The 25,401-nt window shown below is 40.3% G+C and overlaps 1 protein-coding gene across 6 annotated transcripts in view; it reads right to left on the bottom strand.

Annotated features, from left to right (window-relative positions):
- The window catches only part of diaph2 (diaphanous-related formin 2), a 391,673-nt gene that overhangs the window by 133,281 nt on the left and 232,991 nt on the right, over positions 1-25,401 (bottom strand). For all 6 annotated transcript variants that reach the window (XM_058076542.1, XM_058076541.1, XM_058076539.1 and 3 more), the window contains 3 exons: positions 22,060-22,161; positions 19,609-19,848; positions 11,999-12,128 (listed from right to left, as the gene is read on the bottom strand). In XM_058076542.1, the coding sequence (XP_057932525.1) occupies positions 11,999-12,128; positions 19,609-19,848; positions 22,060-22,161 (472 nt within the window). The remainder of the gene's footprint in view (positions 1-11,998; positions 12,129-19,608; positions 19,849-22,059; positions 22,162-25,401) is intronic.

The following is a 25,401-nucleotide window of genomic DNA, read 5'->3' on the forward strand; positions in this document are numbered from 1 at the left end:
ATCCTGATTCGTTAAGGGACTGTAGACCATTGTCAATCAATCTCCTCTTTTCCTGTGCAATTTTCCTGTGCAATATATAGATAGCTAGATAGCTAGATAGCTAGCTAGATAGCTAGCTAGCTAGCTAGCTAGCTAGCTAGATAGATAGGTAGATAGATAGATAGATAGATAGATAGATAGATAGATAGATAGATAGATAGATAGATAGATAGATAGATAGATAGATAGATAGATAGAGATAGATAGATAGATAGATAGATAGATAGATAGATAGATAGATAGATAGATAGATAGATAGATAGATAGATAGATAGATAGATAGATAGATAGATAGATAGATAGATAGATAGATAGATAGATAGATAGATAGATAGATAGATAGATAGATAGATAGATAGTATCTTGTGTCCAACCTCCAAGGTTATTCATTAAATCATTCAAACTAAAGTATGCACTGTTTGGAGTGTTTAAACAAGAGACAAATTTGACAATATGCTATTGCGTGTCTGAAAGGGGAGTATAACATGTTTTACAGCCTTATAACATATAAAAATCATTGTAAAAAGTAGGCACATTTCACTTAATGCGGGCTATTTTGGGAACCTATCCCTAGTGACAAGCGAGGGAACACAATACTCCACTAATGAACACATACAAATGATAAACTACGAATTTCCGCCACACACACACTTAGTCAGGACTCAGCCTGCCATACATACAACTCATTAACACTACAATTACCTGCAAGGTCACTACTGTATCCTTGAGCATGTTAAAGGATCTGCTCCACTGAAAATGACAGTAATAAACAGTGAGTGTTTTTTTTTCTCTCTCTCTTGCTTCTTTGTGTTTTTGTATTGGGGGTTTTATTACTGTATTTTATGCCCTTAAAGTGTTTATTTAGGTATGATTTGCTGTATGTGTTGTTTTCTGATGAACAAAATAAAAAAAGACAACATATGTATGTTGTTTGTTGGATAGTAATAAAAAGTCAAATGCATTCTTGGATAAAACAAAAAAATGTGGAATAAAAATAAAGCTAAAATATTTTGGGTATTTTTTTTATAAAATGACACAAAGAAACACACAAATCTGACAAGGTCGCCTATTCATTTTTTTTCTTGAATATTTTTTCCATATGGGATAAGCCTTTCTAGAAACATCCATTCAGGTACAGTAGAACAGACGCTACATTTACTTTAATCTGGATTTATTATTTTTTAAATCAAGTGTGATGTAGCTAATAAAGGAGATGATGGACAGAAGAAAGACAATCTGATGGCAGCAATTAGTCAGGTTCTACAGGCCAGAAGGAAAACAGCAAAAAGGCAAACAACGTTGAGGGTGTTTGCATAGCAATCATGTAGCCCAAAGGAATCTCATCCTCTGTTTCCATTTAGGCACCAGTTGGGGGGGTGTAGCTTGCAGCCAAAGAGCCTATTGTAAGATTCAACAGCTCTAGGCTTGGCTGTCTCTCGCTAACCACCTAACAGCATTCTCTGAATATAGGTCGCAGAGAAAAAAAAAATCTTCACTTTTCAAGTACCAGCAATAAGATGTTAAAATGTATCCAGAGGTGGAATAAATATCAGGGATAATGACAGCAGTTCTCCTGCAGGGCGGATTCATACTGGTTTTCTTAGTGATATGGGCTAATGATGGGAAATATAGCATGGGGGGGTGAGAGGGTCTTCAAATGTGATCTTATTTAATTGCTATGGTGACAGTTACTTAATTGATGACTCCAAATTGCCCATATGTATGATTGGTTGTTTGTCTATATGTGCCCTGTGATTGGCTGGCGACCAGTCTTCCCCAAAGACAGCCGGGATAGGTTCCAGCATACCCCGGGACCCTAATAAGGATAAGTGGCACAGAAAATGGATGAATAGATAGAACTCGTTTGACCATTATGATGGGCAAATATGTGTTCTTAGATTTCTATTAAACCAACCGACAGGTAAATTACATCAGAAAACATCAGTCACAACAACAAAAAAGGTCAAAGCACTAAGCAGATTCCATTAAAAGTCAAGGTCGAAGACCATCCAAGTGCGCAACGGAAGATGTAAACAATAATAGGCTTGACAAGAAAAACAATACCCACAAGCCTGCACAATTGTATTGGCAACCTCCGCCAGAGAATGCTAGCTCGGCCTATTATGACTTAACACGTCAACGTGGCAACGTTGCACACACAGAAAAGGCCACCTGATGATAAACACAGCAGACGGCTCCGAGGGGGCTTTATCTCATGGATGCCTGCAACAATCAATTCTATTCCTCCTTACCTCTGCTTCAGTTGCCGGGACAAAAACAGAGCTTTTCTGGAGGAGATTTTGAGGCGAAAGATGAGGGGTGGGAGGTTTTGCGGCAATAGTTTGGGCACGATGCTGTAAAAATATGTGTTTATCACTTATACAGTGAAGAAAATAAGTATTTGAACACCCTGCTATTTTGCTATTTCTCCCACTTAGAAATCATGGAGGGGTCTGAAATTTTCATCGTAGGTGCATGTCCACTGTGAGAGAGATAAACTAAAAAGAAAAATCCAGAAATCACAATGCATGATTTTTTAACAATTTATTTGTGTGATACAGCTGCAAATAAGTATTTGAACACCTGTGTATCATCTAGAATTCTGACCCTGAAAGACCTGTTAGTCTGCCCATTAGAAGTCCACCTGCACTCCATGTATCATCCTGAATCAGATGCACCTGTTTGAGGTCGTTAGCTGCATAAAGACACCTGTCCACCCCATACAATCAGTAAGACTTTAACTTGTAACATGGCGAAGACCAAAGAGCTGTCCAAAGACACCAGAGACAAAATTGTACACCTCCACAAGGCTGGAAAGGGCTACGGAGCAATTACCAAGCAGCTTGGTGAAAAAAGGTCCACTGTTGGAGCTATCATTAGAAAATGGAAGAAGCTAAACATGACGGTCAATCTCAATCGGAGTGGAGCCCCATGCAAGATATCACCTCGTGGGGTCTCAATGATTCTAAGAAAGGTGAGGAATCAGCCCAGAACTACACGACAGGACTTGGTCAATGACCTGAAAAGAGCTGGGACCACCGTTTCCAAGGTTACTGTAGGTAATACACTAAGACGTCATGATGTGAAATCATGCATGGCACGAAAGGTTCCCCTGCTTAAACCAGCACATGTCAAGGCCCGTCTTAAGTTTGCATATGACCATTTGGATGATACAGAGGAGTCATGGGAGAAAGTTTTATGGTCAGATGAGACCAAAATAGAACTTTTTGGTCATAATTCCAATAAGCGTGTTTGGAGGAAGAAGAATGAAGAGTACAATCCGAAGAACACCATCCCTACTGTGAAGCATGGGGGTGGTAGCATCATGCTTTGGGGGTGTTTTTCTGCACATGGGACAGGACGAGTGCACTGCATTAAAGAGAGGATGACTGGGGCCGTGTATTGTGAGATTTTGGGGAACAACCTCCTTCCCTCTGTCAGAGCATTGAAGATGGGTCGTGGCTGGGTCTTCCAACACGACAACGACCCGAAGCACACAGCCAGGAAAACCAAGGAGTGGCTCCGTAAGAAGCATATCAAGGTTCTAGCATGGCCCAGCCAGTCTCCAGACCTGAACCCAATCGAAAATCTTTGGAGGGAGCTCAAACTCCGTGTTTCTCAGCGACAGCCCAGAAACCTGACTGATCTAGAGAAGATCTGTGTGGAGGAGTGGGCCAAGATCCCTCCTGCAGTGTGTGCAAACCTGGTGAAAAACTACAGGAAACGTTTGACCTCTGTAATAGCAAACAAAGGCTACTGTACCAAATATTAACATTCATTTTCTCAGGTGTTCAAATACTTATTTGCAGCTGTATCACACAAATAAATTGTTAAAAAATCATGCATTGTGATTTCTGGATTTTTCTTTTTAGTTTATCTCTCTCACAGTGGACATGCACCTACGATGAAAATTTCAGACCCCTCCATGATTTCTAAGTGGGAGAAATAGCAAAATAGCAGGGTGTTCAAATACTTATTTTCTTCACTGTATTTCCCATTTTTGAATAACCAGTCGTGAAGGTTACATTTGAAAATGAATTCAATGAATGTCTTAGACTGGATTCACCACAGCATTGCATTAAAATACACACACATTTTAGAGCCTGCCCTATGTTACTTTCAATTTAAATTAAACGTTTTTCAAAGGCATGCCATTTTCAGAGTGAATTAAAAAAGTGAAAGTTCCCTGAAGTTTACAACAGCTCATTAGGTGCCATATTACTCATTTATCATTTGTTTACGCCTTTATTTGAGCGGAAATAATGCGATAGTGGGCTGTGTGAACGCGCCACCATCCTTGAGGTGCTTTTGTCTAAATCCCAATAATTGTCACCTTAGAAGAGTGTCTATTAAATGGGGAATTAAACTACTTTATCAAGTGCAAGTACAACGTGATAATGAAGGATTGGAGATTCATTATACCTGTACAGAGAATAGGGCGTACCACAGACAACTCCATTAATACCCTGTCCCATTTTTGGTAATAGGCTGTCTTTCTGAAAATCCTCTATTTCACATTCAAAGCGACTGATTGTAATATTCACATAGTGTTGCACAAAACACATTCACATGCCGGACAAAGAGACAAGAGGTAGCATCAAGCAGAAAATAATTGAGAACCACTGGTCAAATGTATATAATGTCTGATATACAGCCTTCCCTCATCTATCATGATTAATTGATTCCAGACCTGACAGTGAATTTCTGAAAAGTAGGTTTGAATATTAATAATCTGAATATTTCCATAGAGGATAGAAATGTCATGCCCTGTGTAGGTTCCCGCGTGACAGTTTATGTTGCCCTTTTGGGCTTTAGTTTCTGTTTGGATGCTCTTATTTTGAATTAACTTCCTGCTTTGCTCTGTATTTCCTGTGTTGCACTTATCACCCACACCTGTTCCTTATTATTAAAGATAGACTTTTTACCTGCACTTGGCAAGCCTTGACTGTGACAACACGGGAATGCTGGAGCCTATCCCAGCTGTCTTCAGGCGAGAGGTGGGGTACACCCTGGACCGGTCGCCAGCCAATCACAGGGCACATATAGACAAACAACCATTCACACTCACATTCATACCTATGGACAATTTGGAGTGGCCAATTAACCTAGCATGTTTTTGGAATGTGGGAGGAAACCGGAGTACCCGGAGAAAACCCACGCATGCACAGGGAGAACATACAAACTCCACACAGAGATGGCCGAGGGTGGAATTTAACTTGGGTCTCCTAGCTGTGAGGCCTGAGTGCTGGCGTGGGGAAAATGTTGATAAAAACTTCCCTGTGGACATGGCCTGACACTACTCCAAAAACGCATGTCATGAGGATAAATACATGATTTGATGCATAAAGACCATTTTGCTCTGACAGAAAGGTTGAAGCAAATGTTGTATTGCACCTAGCAAATGTACGTAAATCATCGGGAGATGATGGAGTCTTCACATCCAGTGCCGTGCATTACCTCCAAAAGGGAAAACAGCTCCCAAGGTGCAGGTAAAACCCTGATGAGCGTCCCCTGCGACGCTTGCCTCGGGCCGTGCTTTCAAATGATATACTGTACACATATTGATGGCAGTCATAAAAATGACCCAATTTAGTATCCAAAATCAATTCTCACCCCAGATTGACATGCAGGGAATGAGGGAGGGGTGGTTTGGCAAAAGCTGGCCACTTTATGACAGCATTTGAGCTGCAAACACGTTTCCGTAAAGGGTGGTCAATGGAGGCAATGAGTGAGCGGAGGAATGGAGGAAAGAACAGGAGCACTTTTCAGACGTGGCTACCTTGTCTGCCTCGTAAGATCTGTGTGGGTAAATAAAATATCTGGCATATTTAGGTATATATTTCACATTTAATTAAAAGGCAATAAAGATGAGCTATTAATTGGAAGCAAAGAAGTATTTTGTGCAAACAGCAGTGACAGAACCAATGTTGTAATAGCGGTATGGAAAGGTTTCAATCCGTATCAGTATCCCTGATGAGCTCATTATAAACAGTGCGGCAACAGAAAGTGTAACAATTATTAGTTTTGCACCTACAGCTGGGTAGCAACATTTTAAAGTGCATGCAGAGATTAAATTGAGATTTAAGTGAGACCCCAGAGGATGTTTGCTTAGAAGACCATGCATGAGGTGACTATACTTGGTGGTTAATTGACAAGAAACGCTTATTGGAGCATTTATGGTCATTAAAAATGCATCCAAAATGTAATCAATGTCTTCTGGTAAATCGGTACTGTTTAGGAGGGAATTAAATACACATAAAGAGTAATTATTATTCCACTATTTACAGGCTTTTCTCCGGTCACTCACATATGACAATGACATAGAAAGATTCAGCCACAACACAGAAACACAGAGACAGATAAATCTTAAAATATAAGACTCATTTTGTATTTGCATTTTGTATTAACAATCAGACTGCACTTCCAGAATAACAAACAGATTGTGTACATATATTTATACTGTATTCTGTATATTTTGTATTTTCATTTTTTGTCTGCATCTACTTCACCAAACAAATTCCTAGTATGTGTTAGATCAGACCTGGCAATAAAACCATGTCTGATTCTGATTCTGATTTAAACTGTGGATTAAAATGATGTCTCTAAAAATGGGCCTTGAAAAAGAAGGGTTGTCTTATACTTAAGGTTGTCTTATATTCTATATCAGTAGTACTTAAACCTGGAAAAAAAAAAAAACCTATGTCACATGAATATTGTCTGTTAGTTTAAAAGTTTCTCTGAGCTTTTCTTTTCTGAGAATTTTAATTAACACAGACAAAGACAAATCAGTCAGCCTTGGCTCACGAAATGAGGAAAATAAGTCAATTCCACTTCTGGGGGGATTTGAAAATATAAATCACAAGTGGCTCATGGAGGGGAACTTGGAAAATTGTGTTGGATTAATTCTTAAAAAAAAAAAACAATTACATGAAACCTACTAGGCAGTCTGTTTAGATACTGTAATTGTCTGAGCCCAGACATCACACAAGCGTGTAAGAGACATCCAGAACTAGGTGGGAGTCAGTCAATATTACATATCTGCAAAGCTGCTGTTGTACCGCGTCGACACAGCCTTATCTGGATGAGGCAGGGTTCTCCCTGGGAGAAAACTCAATTTCCGGCTCATTTGTACAACAATCCTCATCATTATCTTACGTCTTATTAGAATCTCTTGACAGACAAAACGCAACCAGTGTCTCTTTATGGAAAATAACTGAAAAGTCATTATTAACATGACAATGAGTACTGCATTTATAAGAATAGTTGTAGGTATATTGTGATTTGCCATACTACTACTACACTACACTATAAGACCAGAAATCAAATTCACTAATAGTGCCTATCACCAAAGCTACTCAAATTAACATCGTCCCACAGGTGTGTAAAAAATGTGTAATAAATGCAATACTCGGTATACTGTGGAAAGATGAAATTGTAGCATTATTCTCAGTGTCAGGCAGACATTGAAACACACGGGTATCACAGTTTCATTCATACTGGCTAGCCAACATGGTGTAGTAAGTCAGCCAGAGGAACAAAGTATTGCGATGGAAAAAAATAAGTTCTTCGTCTTACCATATAAGAGAAGCGAGAACTGGAACAAAAAAAAAAAGAAAACTCTGGAAGTCATCATTCATCTAGAGCCGGTGAAGCTCGACAGGTCGGTTTCCTAATATTCCTCATGACAGACTGTCCTTTTCCACCACTGACCTCCCCGATCCTTCTCTATTACTACTTCCAGGGTCCAGGGACGAGAATCCCTCAGACGACCGGCAAGGAAATTGTTTCCATTTCCAGCCACAGGCGTTGAGGCTGCGATGACGAATGGTGGCGTATTTGATGCTAAAGTGACATACAGTAGAATAACAATCTTTGGATACTACACGTATACGTTTAAGATATACTATATATGGACTTAAGTCATCTATCAGAACTATTGTTTTTTTATATATATTTGGTAAAAATAACATAAATACATGCCAACAAACAGAGGCATGGTATAAAATAAATAAGTACTTATTTTCAATGACATCAGTGTTAAGTGATATATTGTATGGATGGATATACGTATAGATACATATACAGTATAGCTTATTATTTATGCACATATCGACCACATTCCCCTCCATTGGGTCCATGCAAACTTACTTTTTAAAATGTCACCTAACAACAACCCTGAACCTGTTTTTAAAGTATGATGATATTCATGACAATAATTTATTGTTTCAACTAGTTCTACACAATGGGTCTTGGACCTTCTACAACGCAACCAATGTTGTTTTATCAGAGACAATTAGCCTAAACGACACCAAAATGCAGACGATACTCGGTCAAGGTCACCACACATCAATAAACCGTCGGTAGTAATATTCTATCCTGATATTAACCTTTATGCAAGCTCCTGTCAGCTCAATGGCCTTTCTGTTTTGGCATAGGAGGAAATGGTGTCAACTTGCGGATCCCTCGCAAGCCCATTGAAAAAGAAAGACAAATGATCTCTTCTGCTTCCCTGCTCATCCAGAAAGGCATTTTGTCTAAGTAATACAGAGCCAAGTACATGGAGGAGTTTCAATGGGAAAAACGGGCCCTGCTTTATTATGCCGCGGTGCCTTGAAATGAATGTGGATAATACATATATTCACAGCAGTATTAATATACTCAAAGCCCTCCCCCTCGCACCATTCTCCATTTTCTCTCTCTCCCAGGCACTAAAGTACTTTGCCCTTGGCTATGTCTTAGACTAAATAGATTTATGAGAACATTTGTGTCATATTTTCTCTTTTCGCACATTGTCAAGACAGATTGTCACTGCAGTAGTATGGAGTGGAATCATCACGTTTGCATTGTCAGGCCAACCCGCCCACACATATTCATCTCTAGAGTGACTTTAACAAGGAAAATTTGCCAATGAAGCTTTGCCAGCGATATAAATATGAGGTCAGGGTATGAAAATACTGACTGTTATGGTTAACGTCACATGATTATTGTCTCAATAACCACATTTGTAGAGTCGATTGCAGTCACGCTGCTCGACAGCCATTGGGACTTTGTTTATTTCTTAAGTGCAAGGTGATGGTTATCATTAATCACTGGCGAGAGCAGCAATCACCAGTTATGCAGGGTGGGGGCCCACCTTTCCAAGTGTGCTGGGGCTGGGGAAGCGTACCGCACATAAGGTCAAATCGGAGCACTCACACTCACAAATGAAACAAAAAGACTTTTGGTGTCAAATGTGCCCAATCACCACGGAGATTCCCCGACTTGGACTACTGCTCCTTTGTTAGGTCGACATATGAAGTGACAGGAACAGGCCTACTTTACCAACGACTGTCCACCAATCAACAATGCATAGATATTAAAAGGAGCACTTGATTTGCTCACCAGCAGAGTATGGCTAATCTTGCATCATTGAATTATAAGCTATTTTTTAATTTGATTTATTGATAGGACTCATATTGGCCTGATAATTATCCAATCCTTAATTATAAACTTACTTACCACAGAGGCATAAACCAGGCAATTTCCTGTCTATATAAGAGACTTGTTTTAAATTGAATGACCTGAATGTGTTGATTGAGCTGGTGAAAAGATGAATATCTGACTTTGAAAGGAAAGTCTGAAGGAGCCAATCAAGGAAAGAACATTTCCCTGGTAAACAGCCCCTGTCTGATTCCACGAATGAATTAAACACTGTACACCGAGTCCTTAGCATTCATTGGTAATCCATTCGAAACATTTCAGACAAAAAATGAAATGTAGAAACACAAAAGCAGTTTTTCCCATAGGAAATCTTGTGAGTCCAATGGATCTGTTCCGGACACCTAAAAATATTAACAAAAAATATATTTTATCGCTAATAATTATAATTTTACTCATGCTACAGGTGGGAAATTTCCCAAGTATACCTTATCTGCAACAGAGATATAGCACAACAGTTTTTAACTTCACACACATCCACATAGATTTATTATGAATTATCGGACGTTCCCTGAGCACTGGGAGTGGCTCCAAAGCAGACTCATGAGGAAGAAGAACTCGGTTTCACCTCAGCAACTGATCGGACTTCCAAATATCTCAGTTGGCTGGCTGACAGTTCTCTCCAGCGCTGGCATTGCAATTGCTTGTATCGACTCTTTTTGATTTTAAATTGATAAACTTGACTTGACAGCTGTAACAACAAAAGGCCCTATACAATGGCCGGACCCAACACATAGAGAGAACCATGAGAAATAAATATAAATAACTGATAAAATGGATACATGAACATTTAACATTACAATTACCTTTTACTGGAGACTTGTTGGAATATGGCAGACAACATCAGGGCAAAGACAGAAGACTATCACCTGCTAACTGTTTTTTTTTTTTTTTGATCCCCATCTACGACAACTCATCAACATCTCAGATTGTTGCTTTTTTGTTCTGGTAAGAACACGGACATCACCTTGGTACTTTCTTCATTGAATTCAATCGTGTGGCTCTCCTTCATTATCAGTACTGGCACTCACAATTCTTTGGTCCTGCGGTGGGTTCCTCCCTTCCATCCCAGTCAAAACATTTCAGAATTATGGCATTGGAAAGTGACTGTATATTACTTCCTTGCGATGACGGGCATTGTTTGATTGACGTATGCCACATTGCACAAAATCCCAGAAAGGTACTGACATACGAACGTGACAAAATGTAAAATATAAAATATAGTCTGCAGTGGTGTACAAATGCACAATAGCAAAACAGTAAAAAAAAAAATGTGTGTTCAATCTGTCGTCCTTGAATAGTTCTCAATGGCTTTGGCACCAGTCGTTTATTTCCTAGCCTCCATCGTTCCACTGTCTTCTTCTCACTGACTAATTTACTCCAATGAATTTTACAAAGCTGATTAATTAAAAAATGTTGCCTATAGACATCAATACACGAGGACGATCTCAGCCCTCCGAATGCGCTCGGCAAGCCAGCTGCCTGCGTCAATTATATAATTAGTTGAAGTAGATTAAATGAGTAATTATGATGTTTGAATCATTTAATAAGAATGTGCGGATTTCCCCCAAAAGCCTAAATGACTGTGGTCACATAAACAAACAACTCAGTTTGAGCTGTCATAAAGGGACGGGAACAACGAAAATAAAGTTAGCCAATGATAAACTTCATGTGACTGTACAGGATGCACTGCATTAGTTACATTGTGGATCAATGTGGGTTGGATACAAGTCAAGTTAAGAGAAGCTTGTGTTGTATTATGTATATTGCAGACTGTACATTGTGGGCTACTGTGGGTTGTATCATACTTCTGACACCGATGCTACTTCGATATTACTATCGTAATGAGTGCAAATGAATGCAATGGTCTTTTTATATGCATACAGATGTATGCATATAGATGTATGCATACATATAAATACATTGGTGTTTTGTATTGTCTACATATGCTGCATTTTAATGTACTGTGAGGGTTGAATCCAAATTCTGACACATCCTACTTCTATATTACACCATTATGGTATGAGTGCAAAAATGCATGAGAAAACTCCTGCATGCACGGGGAGAACATGCAAACCCCACACAGAGATGGCCGAGGGTGGAATTGAACTTGGGTCTCCTAGCTGTGAGGCCTGTGTGCTGGCGTGGGGAAAATGTTGATAAAAAACTTCCCTGTGGACATGGCCAAACACTACTCCAAAAACGCACGTCATGAGGATAAATACATGATTTGATGCACAGAAACCATTTTGCTCTGACAAAAAGGTTGAAGCAAATGTTGTATTGCACCTCGCGAATGTACGTTTTATACAAGTTATTTATCGTGTATACTACATTCACTGTTAGCCAATGCGGGTCTCGTCCCACTTCTGACACCAATTGAGGCACTGACTACTTCAATATAAGACTATCGAAATGGGTGAAAGTGAATGCATGTTTTTTTTTTTTTTTATTAAAGTAGAAGATATGCAGTAAGACCAACCTTTGCTGGCACTCTCCACATGCTCCAGTTCATCCGGAAACCTCAAAATCTCCGGGTATGCTTCGTCACACTTGTCCGCCAGAAAGTGAAGCAGCGTCGTGTTTTGAGCTATTGATTTGGTATCTCGCAGCTAAAAAGACAGAACCAAAAAAACACAATGAGCAATGTTTATATTTTTGCATCACATGTTATGAAGAAATTCATTCATTCATTTTCTACTGCTTATCCTCACGAGGGTCGCAGGAGATGCTGGAGCCTATCCCAGCTGTCTTCACCCTAGACTGGTGGCTTATCCTCACAGGGCACATAGTATAGACAAACAACCATTCCCACTCACATTCATACCTATGGACAATTTGGAGTCGCCAATTAACCTAGCATGTTTTTGGAATGTGGGATGAAACCGGAGTACCCGGAGAAAACCCACGCATGCACGGGGAGAACATGCAAACTCCACACAGAGATAGCGGTGGAATTAAACTCGGGTCTTCTAGCTGTGTGGCCTGCGTGCTAACCACTTGCACGCCGTGTAGCCTTATGAAGAAATTATTAATTTCTATTTCCTTTCAAACAGAAAAAAAAAACATAAATTTAACAACACAAAAGAAAATGTTTGTATTAAATTAAATTAAATTCCATACTAAAACAAAAACAACAAGAAAATAAGACTATAGTTATAATATTCTAAGAATTATAAGGATAATATTATACGATTACAGGAATATAAAATATAAATAACACGATTATGATGTCAACATCAAGACAACAATGTGTCAGTACCAAGAAAGCTCAGTCTTCCTACAGCGATGCACAGAAAAGTTGTTCCGTAATCATTCCCCGCCGTGATTGCCATGCTGCTCCAATAGCCTGCTGGGGAAGCTAATTAGGAGCACACAGCACTTTGTACTCATACTGAAAGTATCCATGCTGCAAACAGCCACAGTTGGATTTGCTTACACACACACTCACATATGCACCTGGTCCAACACATACGCGCACACTTAAACACAACACACACACAGTAAATTGAGACAATTACAGGTCGTCAGGGCAACACCACACATGCACACACACACACACACACACACACACTTCATCGAGTGAGGATCAGTCATTTGCTTGTCTTGTGCATTCCCTTCTTCATTTCACGAGTTATGCATTTTAATGTGTTTATTGTCACGCTCCAAGCTGTCATTGCCATACAAAAACTCATCTTATTACATTAAACTTGTCTGTATGTTTACGTGAAGCTAGTCATTTTTTCCCCTCCTTTGGCTCACCTGGAAGATGATAAGATTTAAAAATTGGGATTAATTCTAATGATTTCTCATAAAATGTATTTAATTCTTGAATATTGAGTTGATCATACATTTAGCATTTTATTCTTGGAAAATTAAACTTTTTAATCATGTGACATTGAGACTTCTCACCTGAAATCAGCTGGGATAGGCTCCAACATACCCCTGGAACCCTAATGAGTAGGGACCCTAATGAGTCCCTAACGCAGTATAGGAAATGGATGGATGGATATTAAGACAACTTTAGTCTCACTATATAATGACTTATATAATTTGAAAACACAATTCCATTCTCTAAATAAAATTAATGAACAATTTTACAATAATCTTGTAATGTGACGATTTAAAAAATAAGTTCTTGTTTTTCTTGTAATTTAATGATTGTATTTTTTTAAAATTGTAACTTTAGTCTCACAATATTATGGTTTCATTATGTATATTATACAACTTTATTCCTATAATATAATTTTAAATTACAAAATTCTCACAAAATGACTTTCTTCTCACATTTTGACTATCATTTTAAATGATGACTTTGGTCTGGTATTTTATTTAATTTTATTTTTTTACTCGTGTCAGTATTCATTCATTCATTTTCTACCGCTTTTCCTCAAAAACCCACGCATGCACGGGGACAACATGCAAACTCTACACAGAGATGGCCGAGGGTGGAATTGAACCTTGGTCTCCTAGCTGTGAGGTCTACGCGCTAACCTAACTAACCTAACTCGACCGCCGTGCCGCCCTCGTGTCAGTATATTATTGATTATTTTAAAAGAAAACTTCCCCATCCATCCATTTTCTATGACGCTTATCCTCATTAGGGTCGCGGGGGTGTGCTATTATGACTTCATTATTTCACATTACTTTTTGTAATATTATGATTTGAGACATACAACTTGCAGCTCCATTGTTGTACGTTGAGCTGATCATTCTTGAAAAAGTATTTTTCTTGCATAATTATTAGTATAGTATTAGTAGTAATAACATATTTGTTACTTCCATACCATTAAGTTAATGGTACAAATGGGATTTACTTTTTTTTATTATTATATTTTTTTTAAAGAAGTGAACAACAGTACTGTTGGGTTGAATCCAAGCATCAGATCAGGTCTACCCTGTTCAGAATTAAATTGAACAGAAATCTGCTCGGCGTCTTTAATTATTAAAAGCGGCGCTGGCAAATTGTTATTTAATGTTGCTTGTTATTCCCCTTCGGTATGACAGGGATGTTTTTGAGTTATGGAGCAGATGTTTGCATCCGTTCATCCAATATGTTGCAGCCTCCGCAGCTCTGTTCATCAAATCTGCTGTGATTTAACAATATGTCAACGTAGTAATTATTGTTATCCAAGTCATTCCTTTTGATACATTAAAATAGTATTGACATCACAGCCACATTTCAGCCAGTGGGCATTTAGAATGTTCTACGTGATCAGGCTCATTCATCCCTGAAAGATTTGTGTGTCCTTGACAGAGGTGTGTGTGTGTGTGTGCTGTTCATTCCCATCATCAACCTCATTCTCCCTGATGAGCCCATTAGGTACCCCAGAACTGCCACCCAGGGGTCAATTCAACTGATTGACTCAAGTGAGAAAAAAATACTTTTTGCTGCTTCTCGTTCATCAATAATTGGCCAATCAGCCCCCTGGGGCCTTTTCCAGGTTCTTCACTAAGACTACACGTCTACACCATGATTGGTACATTGCACATTTCTTCGTTCCATTTGTCCTAAACACTGCCTTAGCAATAAGGCAGCATGAATGGAGCCTTTGTAATACAATGACAAACATGACATTTTAAATGTCAAAATAGCTTGCATCAGTGTCATACGCCTTATAAGACAATTTTATCCACAGAGCAGCATCCATTTCTGCTGGCCTTTTCAACTAAATTGATCTGGGGGTCACATTTTCTGGAAGCTAAGGACCGGTGGGGGATGGACAAATAGCTAATGTGATCATAAATAAAGCAATACAGACATTCATTCATTTTCTACCGCTTTTCCTCACGAGGGGTCGCGGGGGGTGCTGGAGCCTATCCCAGCTGTCTTCGGGCGTAAGGCGGGGTACACCCTGGACTGGTCGCCAGGAAATCACAGGGCACATATAGACAAACAACCATTCACACTCACATTCATACCTATGGACAATTTGGAGTGGCCAATTAACCTAGCATGTTTTTGGAATGTGGGAGGAAACCGGAGTACCCGGAGAAAACCCACGCATGCACGGGGAGAACATGCAAACTCCACAGAGAGATGCCCGAGGGTGGGATTGAACCCTGGTCTCCTAGCTGTGAGGTCTGTGCGCTAACCTCTAGACCACCATGCCGCCCAATACAGACTAGGGTGGCCCTCTGTAAGGGGGTGAAATTTCAAACGAATAATGTCTATGCTCCAAACCCGGATTCTTGTTCCTTTTGACCCAGAAACGTGCTGTGCAAAGTTTCGTTGAAATCGGAATATATTTAACCGGTGCTCAACGACTCTGAAATTTTACTCAGCGAACGCTAGTCACAAGCACTCCGGGTCCCCCTCCCACGTTGCTCTTGTGGGAGTATTAGCCGCTTTCCTCTCCTGGCGGGGGTTATGTGGCTGCTAGCCACTCATTGTCGCCCGGTCCGTGCAAGCGTTCCCTTCCTGGTGTCCGGGAACTGGCGCCGATGGTCCGCGACGACCTGGACGAGGAACTGCAGTTGTTCTTCGTCCTTCGTCAGGAGCCGGTTATATTCCTGAATCAGGGCGACGCCTCGTTCCGCGTGGTCATTGGTGACCGACAGCTTCCCCAGCGCTTTGCACACCTTGCCGTACGCCTCATCCTTCTTCCAGTCTGCCGGTTCCAACTCCAGGAATCCCTTGTCGATGGACATCTTGTCGAAGAACGAGGACGTATTGGAGGTCACAAAGTCCTCAAGGCTGCAGCCGCTGATCGCTGAAGCGGGAATGGTCACTCGCTTCTGGGCTGTGTCGTTGCCATCCTTCTCCTCAATCGCCGCTACCATGTTCTTCTTTGTTTCTGATGAAACCCGGTCGTCAAAGAACGCCAGGGCTACCAGCTCTTCCGAGAGGTACCAGAGGTGGCCGAGGAGCTTGTTTGTCGCGGCCTTGGAGACCTCCACGTCTTCGTACCCGTCCAGTGCCTGAAGCAGCTGAAGATCCTTGAGCGGAGCCGCGACAGCAAGTGGGGCTTGCGTCCAGGCTTTGCTGTAGAGGCGGGCGGAGAACATGGCCACCCTCAACAGTCCGCGCTCCTCCTTCGGCGTCACTTTGAACTGTCCCCTGAACAGCCACACCTTGAGCGAGTACAGCACCTTGCTCATCCACCGAGCGTGGTGCATGGGGCCAGGGGCACGGAAGCGGATTCCGCGGGGAGGTACGCCGCCGAGAAAGATGACGGTTAGTTCCAGAAGTTCCCGGTAGTCGTCCCGAAGGTCTGTCCGCTCTTTCAGGGCCTGAAGGAACCACTCGATGTCGACCTCTCCTGCTCCATCCTCGATCGGCTGGAACTCGCCTTGGTTGATGAAGGGCCACCTCTCCTGGAAACGCTTGAACAGCAGGACAGCAGGCCCTGTAGTTGGCCCCATCACCGACGTGAAGACCGCCTCGATCACGAGCTCGAGAATGTGATGCCGGCAGGCGAGGTAGAGGAGGTCGCTCTTCAGCTGCCGCTCAATCATGGTACACGCCCCGGTGTGGCGACCCATGTTGGCGGCGGTGGTGTCAAAGGACATCCCCACGACCCGGTCAGCGACGCTCCACTTCTCCAACGCCTCCACGACGGCCTTCGCTGCATTCGCCCGCATGCTCGCAATGCGTATCACGAGTGTTTTCACGAGTTTATTGACTGAGTATGAGCACATAAAGTATGTGTGGTATTTACATGATTAATAAGGGCAATGGAGGGAAGAGTTTCAATAAATTAAAAGAGGAATTCCTTCTCAATCAGAACGCACTCCAGAAACATGCAAACACGTTGAAAAAGTACTGCCAAGCACTAGACAAATCCTAGACAGAGGAAAAGGAGCACTAGACGAGAGTTGCCACACACAGTCCTTGGTCCATAGTCCACCAACGAGAGCACCTGAGAACAGAGCCGCTGCATTTGTCACCGACAAAGCCCCTGTATCGTTGAATGTGAAAATGATCTTATATAGTAAAACTTTAAGGTCGTTGAGCACCGGGTAAATATTATTCGATTTAAAAAAAAAATTACTCGCGTGGTTTTCTCATGGAGTGGAACAAGAATCTGGGTTTGGAGACTGAATTTTCAAACTTTCGAAAATAAGGGCCACCCTAATACAGACATATATCAATCCATTTTCTATGCTGCTGGAGCCTATCCCAAGAGGCCGGTTAAACGCTGAACTGGTCGCCAGCCAATCACAGGGCACATATAGACAAACAACCATTCACACTCACATTCATACCTATGGACAATTTGGAGTGGCCAATTAACCTAGCATGTTTTTGGAATGTGGGAGGAAACTGGAGTACCGGGAGAAAACCAAGCACACACTGGGAGAACATGCAAACTCCACACAGAGATGCCCAAGCTGAGAGTCGAACACAGGTCTTCCCGATATCGTGATTGTGTGGCCTACATGCTAACCACTGACATACACTCAAATAGAAATACTGTTTATGCAAGTCAAAGATCCTCCATATGACAGGAGCACTGTACACTCTTTAGGGACCTATTGCAAATAAATGCTGGTCAAAGATCCTCTATTTGACAAAAGTCTGTTTCTAAGGCCATACTGAAAAAAAAGATCCTCCATGTGATATTGGGGGCCCGTGTTGTTTTTAAGGACCTACCACAAAAATGCTATTCAAATATTCTGGACGTGACAGGAGTGGTATGTTTTTTTTTTTTGGTTTTTTTTTTTTTTTCAGGACCTATCCTGCCAAATAGAAATCAAAGATTCTCAATATTAAAATAGTTGCTCCTTGTTTTTAAGGACCTATCGAATAAAATACTAGTCAAAGATCCTCTATATCATAGGTTACACGTACCATCAGGTGTATAAAAATTGTGTGGTACGTGAATGAAAATTAAAAAAAAAAAACAGCGCCTAACACTCACTATTATAAGTGTGCCTGAACGTCTCATGGCATGAAGAGACTGGAGAAGAAAGGGGAGACAAGTTGTTCACTACTCAGTGTGCATCATATCAACAAATAAGTCAGTCTGAATGATGATTTTGTGTATTAAGAGTGTTTCATCTTGAAGATTTCACTAGTATTAGTGTTCCAATTAATTCATTGTGTTTTTGTTTTATTTTTTCATTGAGGCAGTGTAATAATTTTTGTACTTTAGGCACAATACTTTTTCAGCATGTTTCTTTTTTTTCCCAAAAAGCAGATTGAAGGTCGACGTAGAGATACTGTATAGTCAGATGAAAAGTGAGCAGAAAAAAAAGTGATTTGGTCAGCTCCAGTGTGGCTCTCAGTGGACTGGTGTTTGACTTTAAAGCGTATTTTCACTGTGACACGACTTTCCTCGCCTCGGTCCACAGCAGGAGTTTTCCCCCTTCGCTCACTTTTAATTAAGGAACAGGAGTCCAGCGGCACAGCCAACACAATAGGACAACCTCGTCTCAATTTCTACAATGTGACACACAGCGGGACATAACTTAGGTACATGTGCGTTATCTAATGAGATCCAATAAAAGAGTATGTTATAATGTTGACATTAGAAACGTAATACTAATAACAAGGTAGACATGGATGCAGATGTGTTCTATTCTATCATATAACTGGAATATAAAATCATACATTATACAAAAACATGCTAGGTTAATTGGCCACTCCAAATTGTCCATAGGTATGAATGTGAGTGTGAATGGTTGTTTGTCTATATGTGCCCTGTGATTGGTTGGCCACCAGTCCAGGGTGTACCCCGCCTCTCGCCTAAAGACTGTTGTGATAGGCTCCAGCACCCCCGCGACCCTTGTGAGGAAGGGATGAATAAATGCTAGGTTAATGGCGACTCCAAATTGTCCATAGGTATGAATGTGAGTGTGAATGGTTATTTGTCTATATGTGCCCTGTGATTGGCTGGCCACCAGTCCAGGGTGTACCCCGCCTCTCACCCCAAGTCAGCTGGAATAGGTAACCCTAGTGAGGATGAGCGGCATAGAAAATGAATGGATAGATGTGTTGGTTATTTAGGAGGATACATCCTGGTTCATGGATGCTGATGGACATACGAGTGGTGATGTTATGATTCTGGTAAATGTAGTTCCATTTATCATGGATGTGAAGGCTCAGCCTGACTAAATGGCATTTCCACAATGCAGCTTCCGGTTTACCTTGCAGAGGAAGCTGATGTTGAACCCGAACGTCTGAGCATTCCTGGAGCCGGCATTCATGTAGTTGCCGACCAGTAGCACCAACTCCAGCAGCTTCCTGAAGCCTTCGCTCTTCTTTACCTCCTCGCAGGCAAACGTGACATTCATGATATCTGGGCGGATGTTGTTCACCTGCTCCTCAAAGGTCAGCTTGAAAAGGATGCCGTTGAGACGTGGCCGCAAGAGTTTTACCGAACTCATCTACAGGACAGATAATACACAACAATGGATGTGAGTCTTTTTCTGTTTGACTGTAATCATCCTTAACTTTGCTGTTGTCATTTTCCTAACTATTCTGTCCTCAAACAAACAATACAGTTTGACTTTCACAGCAATGAATAAAAGCAAAGACAACGTTATAAGATACCACAAAGAAATACAGGACTTGACAGCAACTTGCCCATCCCAAAAATTCTGTTTCATTCATTTGGAAACGTAGTCGGGTCTCTGCTCTCTCTTTCACTTAAAGTGATTTGTATACAATAAGCTTTAACGCATCTTATTTCCCCTGAGAGCTAAATAGCAGTCAAGTGAGGGGGGCTCCTTTCATCAACGGGGAGGTTTATGATCACTACACGGCTGAGATCATTTGGGAAGCTGCCTGCCATCATATCCCCAAATGCCCCGCTTCATTACACTTGACTAAAAGACAGAAGCCAACAACTTTCACTGAGTTAGGAAAAGAGCATTAAGGAGATGGCGGCACACCTTTGAAACCCTTGGGCGCAGTTTCTTTATTAAAAGGCCCTAATGTGATGATCATTTAGTTTGGAAAGTTCAACGTTGAAGTGGCCCACAGATACATGTGGCAGACACAAGTGGTTCAAAGTTGCAATTGTGAAGCAATTATGCAGTATCTCTCACAATGAATACAGTAAATGTATTGCCATGACCTACAGACATTCATATATACAAATACATTAACTCATTCAAGACCACTTTTTATATTTAGACCTTCTTAGAATGCCCAATACCAAAGACGTAGTTACTGCAAACATCTTTTCAGTTTTTTGTTTTGTTTTTTTTTAGCAGAAGTACAGTTTCAGAAGTGCATTTGATAAGAGCTTAGCATGCACTCCAGTGCAAGGAGGAAGTGAAAGAGCATGGAGGAGTGTAGCACGCAGAAGGTTACACAATGTAGGGGCATTTTAACCCATGTACAAGCGTACACACACACAGTTTAGTTCCAAATGTGAAAAAGGTTAATGGTTCCTGGTGTTATATTTGTAAATAAATACTTAAATATTACTTAAGTTGTGGTATAGTTGTTTAGATATTTGAGATGTCACCAAAGTAAAATTTAAAACAAAATGTTTCAAAGTGAAAGTTATGCTTGAAATGTATATTTTCACAAAAAGCTGTTTTCTCCCTTTTTAGTGGGGAAATGATACTTTCCCAAAACTTACTTATGTTCTACTGCTGATTACTACAGAAGGGAAGAAGGTAGAAACAGATTTTTTTCTGATGAAAGACGAGAGTCCAATCTTTCTTTTGGTAAGGTCCATGTTTATACAGCCATAGAACACAATATTCTGTGTGCCTTAAAAAAATCTGTCAAAATCGTATAAAATGTCCGGTACTGAAGGGGTTGTCTTTTGAAAAACTGCTGGGATTGAATTAGTTAAATAAAACTAAATGACGTAATTTTAGTTGAAATTGTATGAATTCTGAAAGGTGAATGATGTGACATCCTACAAATGAGTTGACATTTTTTCACCGACTGAGCACAAACAGGTTGGAAGACGGTCACTCCTCAACCTGAGCCGTGCCATTGTGCATGGACTAACCAAATCTTACATATAAATTTAGATGCACAACGCATTTCATCAATAAGGGGGCAACATTCAATGGGGGAAATATCACAGAAAATATTGAATTATGGAAAAAAGTGCTACTTCTTTTCCTGATAACTGAAAAAAATGTAATGTTGTCATACAAAAATGGAGAATGATTTTTGAAATGTATATATATATATATATATTGAACTGGACTGATCAATTGAAGAGACGACCAATCGACCACCTAATCAATTTCACCCTGTAGAATAAGTGAAATGTTACAATTATGGAACATGTTTTTTTTTCCACCAGTAGGGGCACCATTTTATTTGCCCATTAATTTTTTAGCAGTAAAAACTGCTGTTGTTGGAAAGTAAAAATGCAGACTGAATATATAAAAATGGAGTGAATGATGGCAGCGGGATCAAGGATCGAACTAGCAACCGTTCAGTTGGGAAGGAACCACCATACCACCTGTGCCATGTACCCTGTAGAATATGCGCCATGTAACAGAAATGAAAAATGTAAAAATTATACATTTCAGACAATATGCTTTTTTATAAACATTTTGTTATATCTTGAAGACCCTAAGATCTTGAAGATGATCCACAGGACACATTGCATATTTACTTACTACGATCCCAAACTGCTCCGACTCCACCAGCTCTTCATATTCACTCTTAAGTTCAGCTAGCGATGACAGCTCGTTCTGCTCCGGCAGGTTCTTTATCAGGTTCTGCAGACACACACACACACACACACATGAAGACATAAGTGCACATAAAGTGACTCTTCATGCAAATCTCATTTTGGGTCCATGTCATCTCAAAGACACGGATGCGGCGGCATGTGTCCTAAATCAACTTAAGCTTGCTTCACTAAGCCGTTACATTTTACATGCATGCCATGCATTCACTAACAATCATCTACTTGTGACCTGCCTCAACTGAACAAGCTTATCATCGCCGATGAAGACGACACAATGTGAGAAAGTTCACTCTCAGGGCAAAGGGAGAAAAATGCACAGATGTTATCCTGAGTGGACTTTCGATTGCTGAAGGCTGACAAAAAGATGATGGTGATGATAGTGAAGATGGGGATGAAGATGAGTAAAAAGGGGGTCCATGTTTTTTGTAAATGTTTATCATTCGTATGCAAGCCAGGAAAGTAAGCAGGGCTGAGGGAGTTTCTGCCAAACATGTAAATTCAGTGAGTGCAAATACAATGGAAGCATTACGACTTGGATGTGCTTTTCTTCAGATGGACCTTGGGTATTTGGAGAAGATTTATTATGGGTCCTGTTTTATGCAGAAGGCGATTTTTAATGATGTTCTAACTGTATCATGTCCCTTACTCGTCTGCTCCACTTTAATGCTCGCTTTTGAAGTTGTGGCTTTTCATGATGTCATGAAGGAAAAACCTTCTTCCTCATGGACATGACATCACTTGTGATGAGCTGACCCTACATATCAGGCTTCACTACACATTTTAAAATAATGACTTGAGCTCTGCCAACTATCAGTCAATCAGCCACATACATGTTTTGTTGTGTTTAGCAAATAGACTACCCTAAAAATATGTCACCATGAAAATGTGACTGATATTAGCATGTAGCTCAGGTAGATGTTTGTATCCATTCCAGGTGAAACTGCCTTGGATGGCCAGGAATGAGGGCATCTCTGCTCTCCCCTCAGGGGGGGTGGATCAGTGCTAAAAAATACAGCAATAAAACAAGTACTTCCTCATGCTGCCTATTCTGCTGACGCTCCAATTAAATCCTTGATAATGAGACTTGCGATAATATCACCAGAAGCAGATTTAATTTAGGGGAAGCAATGGATTTGTGTTAAATTGAATAGAAAATGATTGGCCATTATTATATAGTTAAGTGATAACAGTGTACAAGGTTGGAGGTAATCGTATGTGTGTATGGTGGAGAATACACAGTGCTCATGTATGATAATTACACATACAGAAAGTCATACACCTGATGAACACAGGGAAAATGCTACTTGATGAAAATAGAAAAACACTCCTGTGACTTTCAAATGTCTGCTGATAATGAAGGTAACGAATATATGTATGCGAGTGCGCTAATATGAGGCAGAAGGCAAAGTGCCGGTTGTGTTGTTAATATTATCTTTTTATTTTTCTGACTACAAGAGACAATAACTGTTGCATTAGTAATACAATAGTAATACAATTCCTCCACAATGGCATCACCTGACCCAAACATTGCATTTAACAAGCCTCAATAAACATCATTATTATGTGTATTGCCTTTCCACAAATATTATGTTCATTGTGTTTTTTTTTCCAATTTGTTTCTTAAACAAACTAGACACATATAATTATTTAATACATGCAATACACAATCACCTGCCACTGTATTGGCCACGATATAATAAAACCTCAAATTAAAAATGATTCCACTGTAATAAGAAAAACAATGTATAATACGGTGGTTATATAAAATGTTAAATTTAATTTAATTCATATTAATTTAATGTAATTTAATTAGGCAGCCATGATACTCTGTTTTAAATTAAAATAAAGTACTAGTTCCAAATCAACACAGTGTTTTGTTTTTTTTTTGTTTTGTTTTTTACCCCTGTAAAGAATGACCTTGATAAGACATATATTGTATTGTATATGTATTTTCTCTTATATCTACTATATTGGGTAACGCGTGTGTAAAGGTGACTGCAGGGGTCTTAAAACTAACTTTAGTAGGTGGTAAACAGGTTTTATATGCTTTAGCTACAAATGTATTCCATTTGTAAATAAGGAATCTCACTTCACGGAAATTCACTTGTCACAGTCTGGTCTGAAACCAATTAACAGTGATAAATGAGGGATTACTGTGGAGTATTATAATAATTTTGTTGCATCATAAAAACTTATAATTCAATGATAAATGAGAAAATGGAGAAGTTAATACACTACTGGTGAGACATGCAGAAGTGGCCATTGTCCATACACACACACACACACACTTATTAATCATAAGGTGAAGTACGATTATAAAAAAAAACTTGTCAGACTGCTTCAGTTGAGCGCCTCTCAAGAACAAACGAAGACGATGACAGAGTAGCGACTAATCAAATCCTGTTTGAGCTCCTCACTCCATTTGTCTGTTATCTTGTTAATTATAAGAAACCCCATAGAGCTCCGTTGACACAAAGGCAGCGCCATATGTGCTGCAAAGTGGGGGGACCGGGGCGACGATGGCGGGCCAGACTGCTCGCCACAGGCCTCCAGACGCACACACACACACTCACATATATACACACACAGAGACACAGCAGCGGGGAAAGTGTGCTTGCAGTAACACACTTTCACTCAGGGCCTTGGCATCACATAGAAGCACATACAGGAAGCGAGGCAATCACAGGACAAAACAGTAAATACACAATAGCATCTTCTTCCATACCAAAAACAACAAAAAAACAAACCACTCCCTGGCTGAATGTGTTTGGTTTGACACTACTGCACCACACTATCAGGACATCCAACACAAATAATTTGATGCATTAAATAAGTGTGAAGACATCACACCTGCAGAACATTATGGGGAACATAATTTTCATAATGCTCTAACAGTAATGTGTGCCCAGCTAAATTCCAGACATTTTGAGACTTAGGTAAAACATTGACTCGTCTTTAATAGTCAACATAAATGCAAACACCTGATGCACAAGCAGAAGAGAGCTTCAGTCACGAGTTGTGATATGATATAGAAAGACTCAGTTGACTGCTTGCGTTCTCTCATCCTGACCCAGTCGTCTGATGGAGCTGACACCAGGGAGTCATCGCTAAATGTTTAAGCACGCCTTGTGTTTTTATGTGTGGCAAGATAATCCCTGTGAGAAGATGATGCTGCCCCGAGGGCTTGTTTTGTGGCATATCAGAGTGGCCTCTTAATGTTTAATGTTTGCCAATGCATTTTATATGACCCCCATTTCCTTTTCAAATG

This window comes from Doryrhamphus excisus, chromosome 6 (assembly GCF_030265055.1).
Source record: "Doryrhamphus excisus isolate RoL2022-K1 chromosome 6, RoL_Dexc_1.0, whole genome shotgun sequence".
NCBI lineage: Eukaryota > Metazoa > Chordata > Actinopteri > Syngnathiformes > Syngnathidae > Doryrhamphus > Doryrhamphus excisus.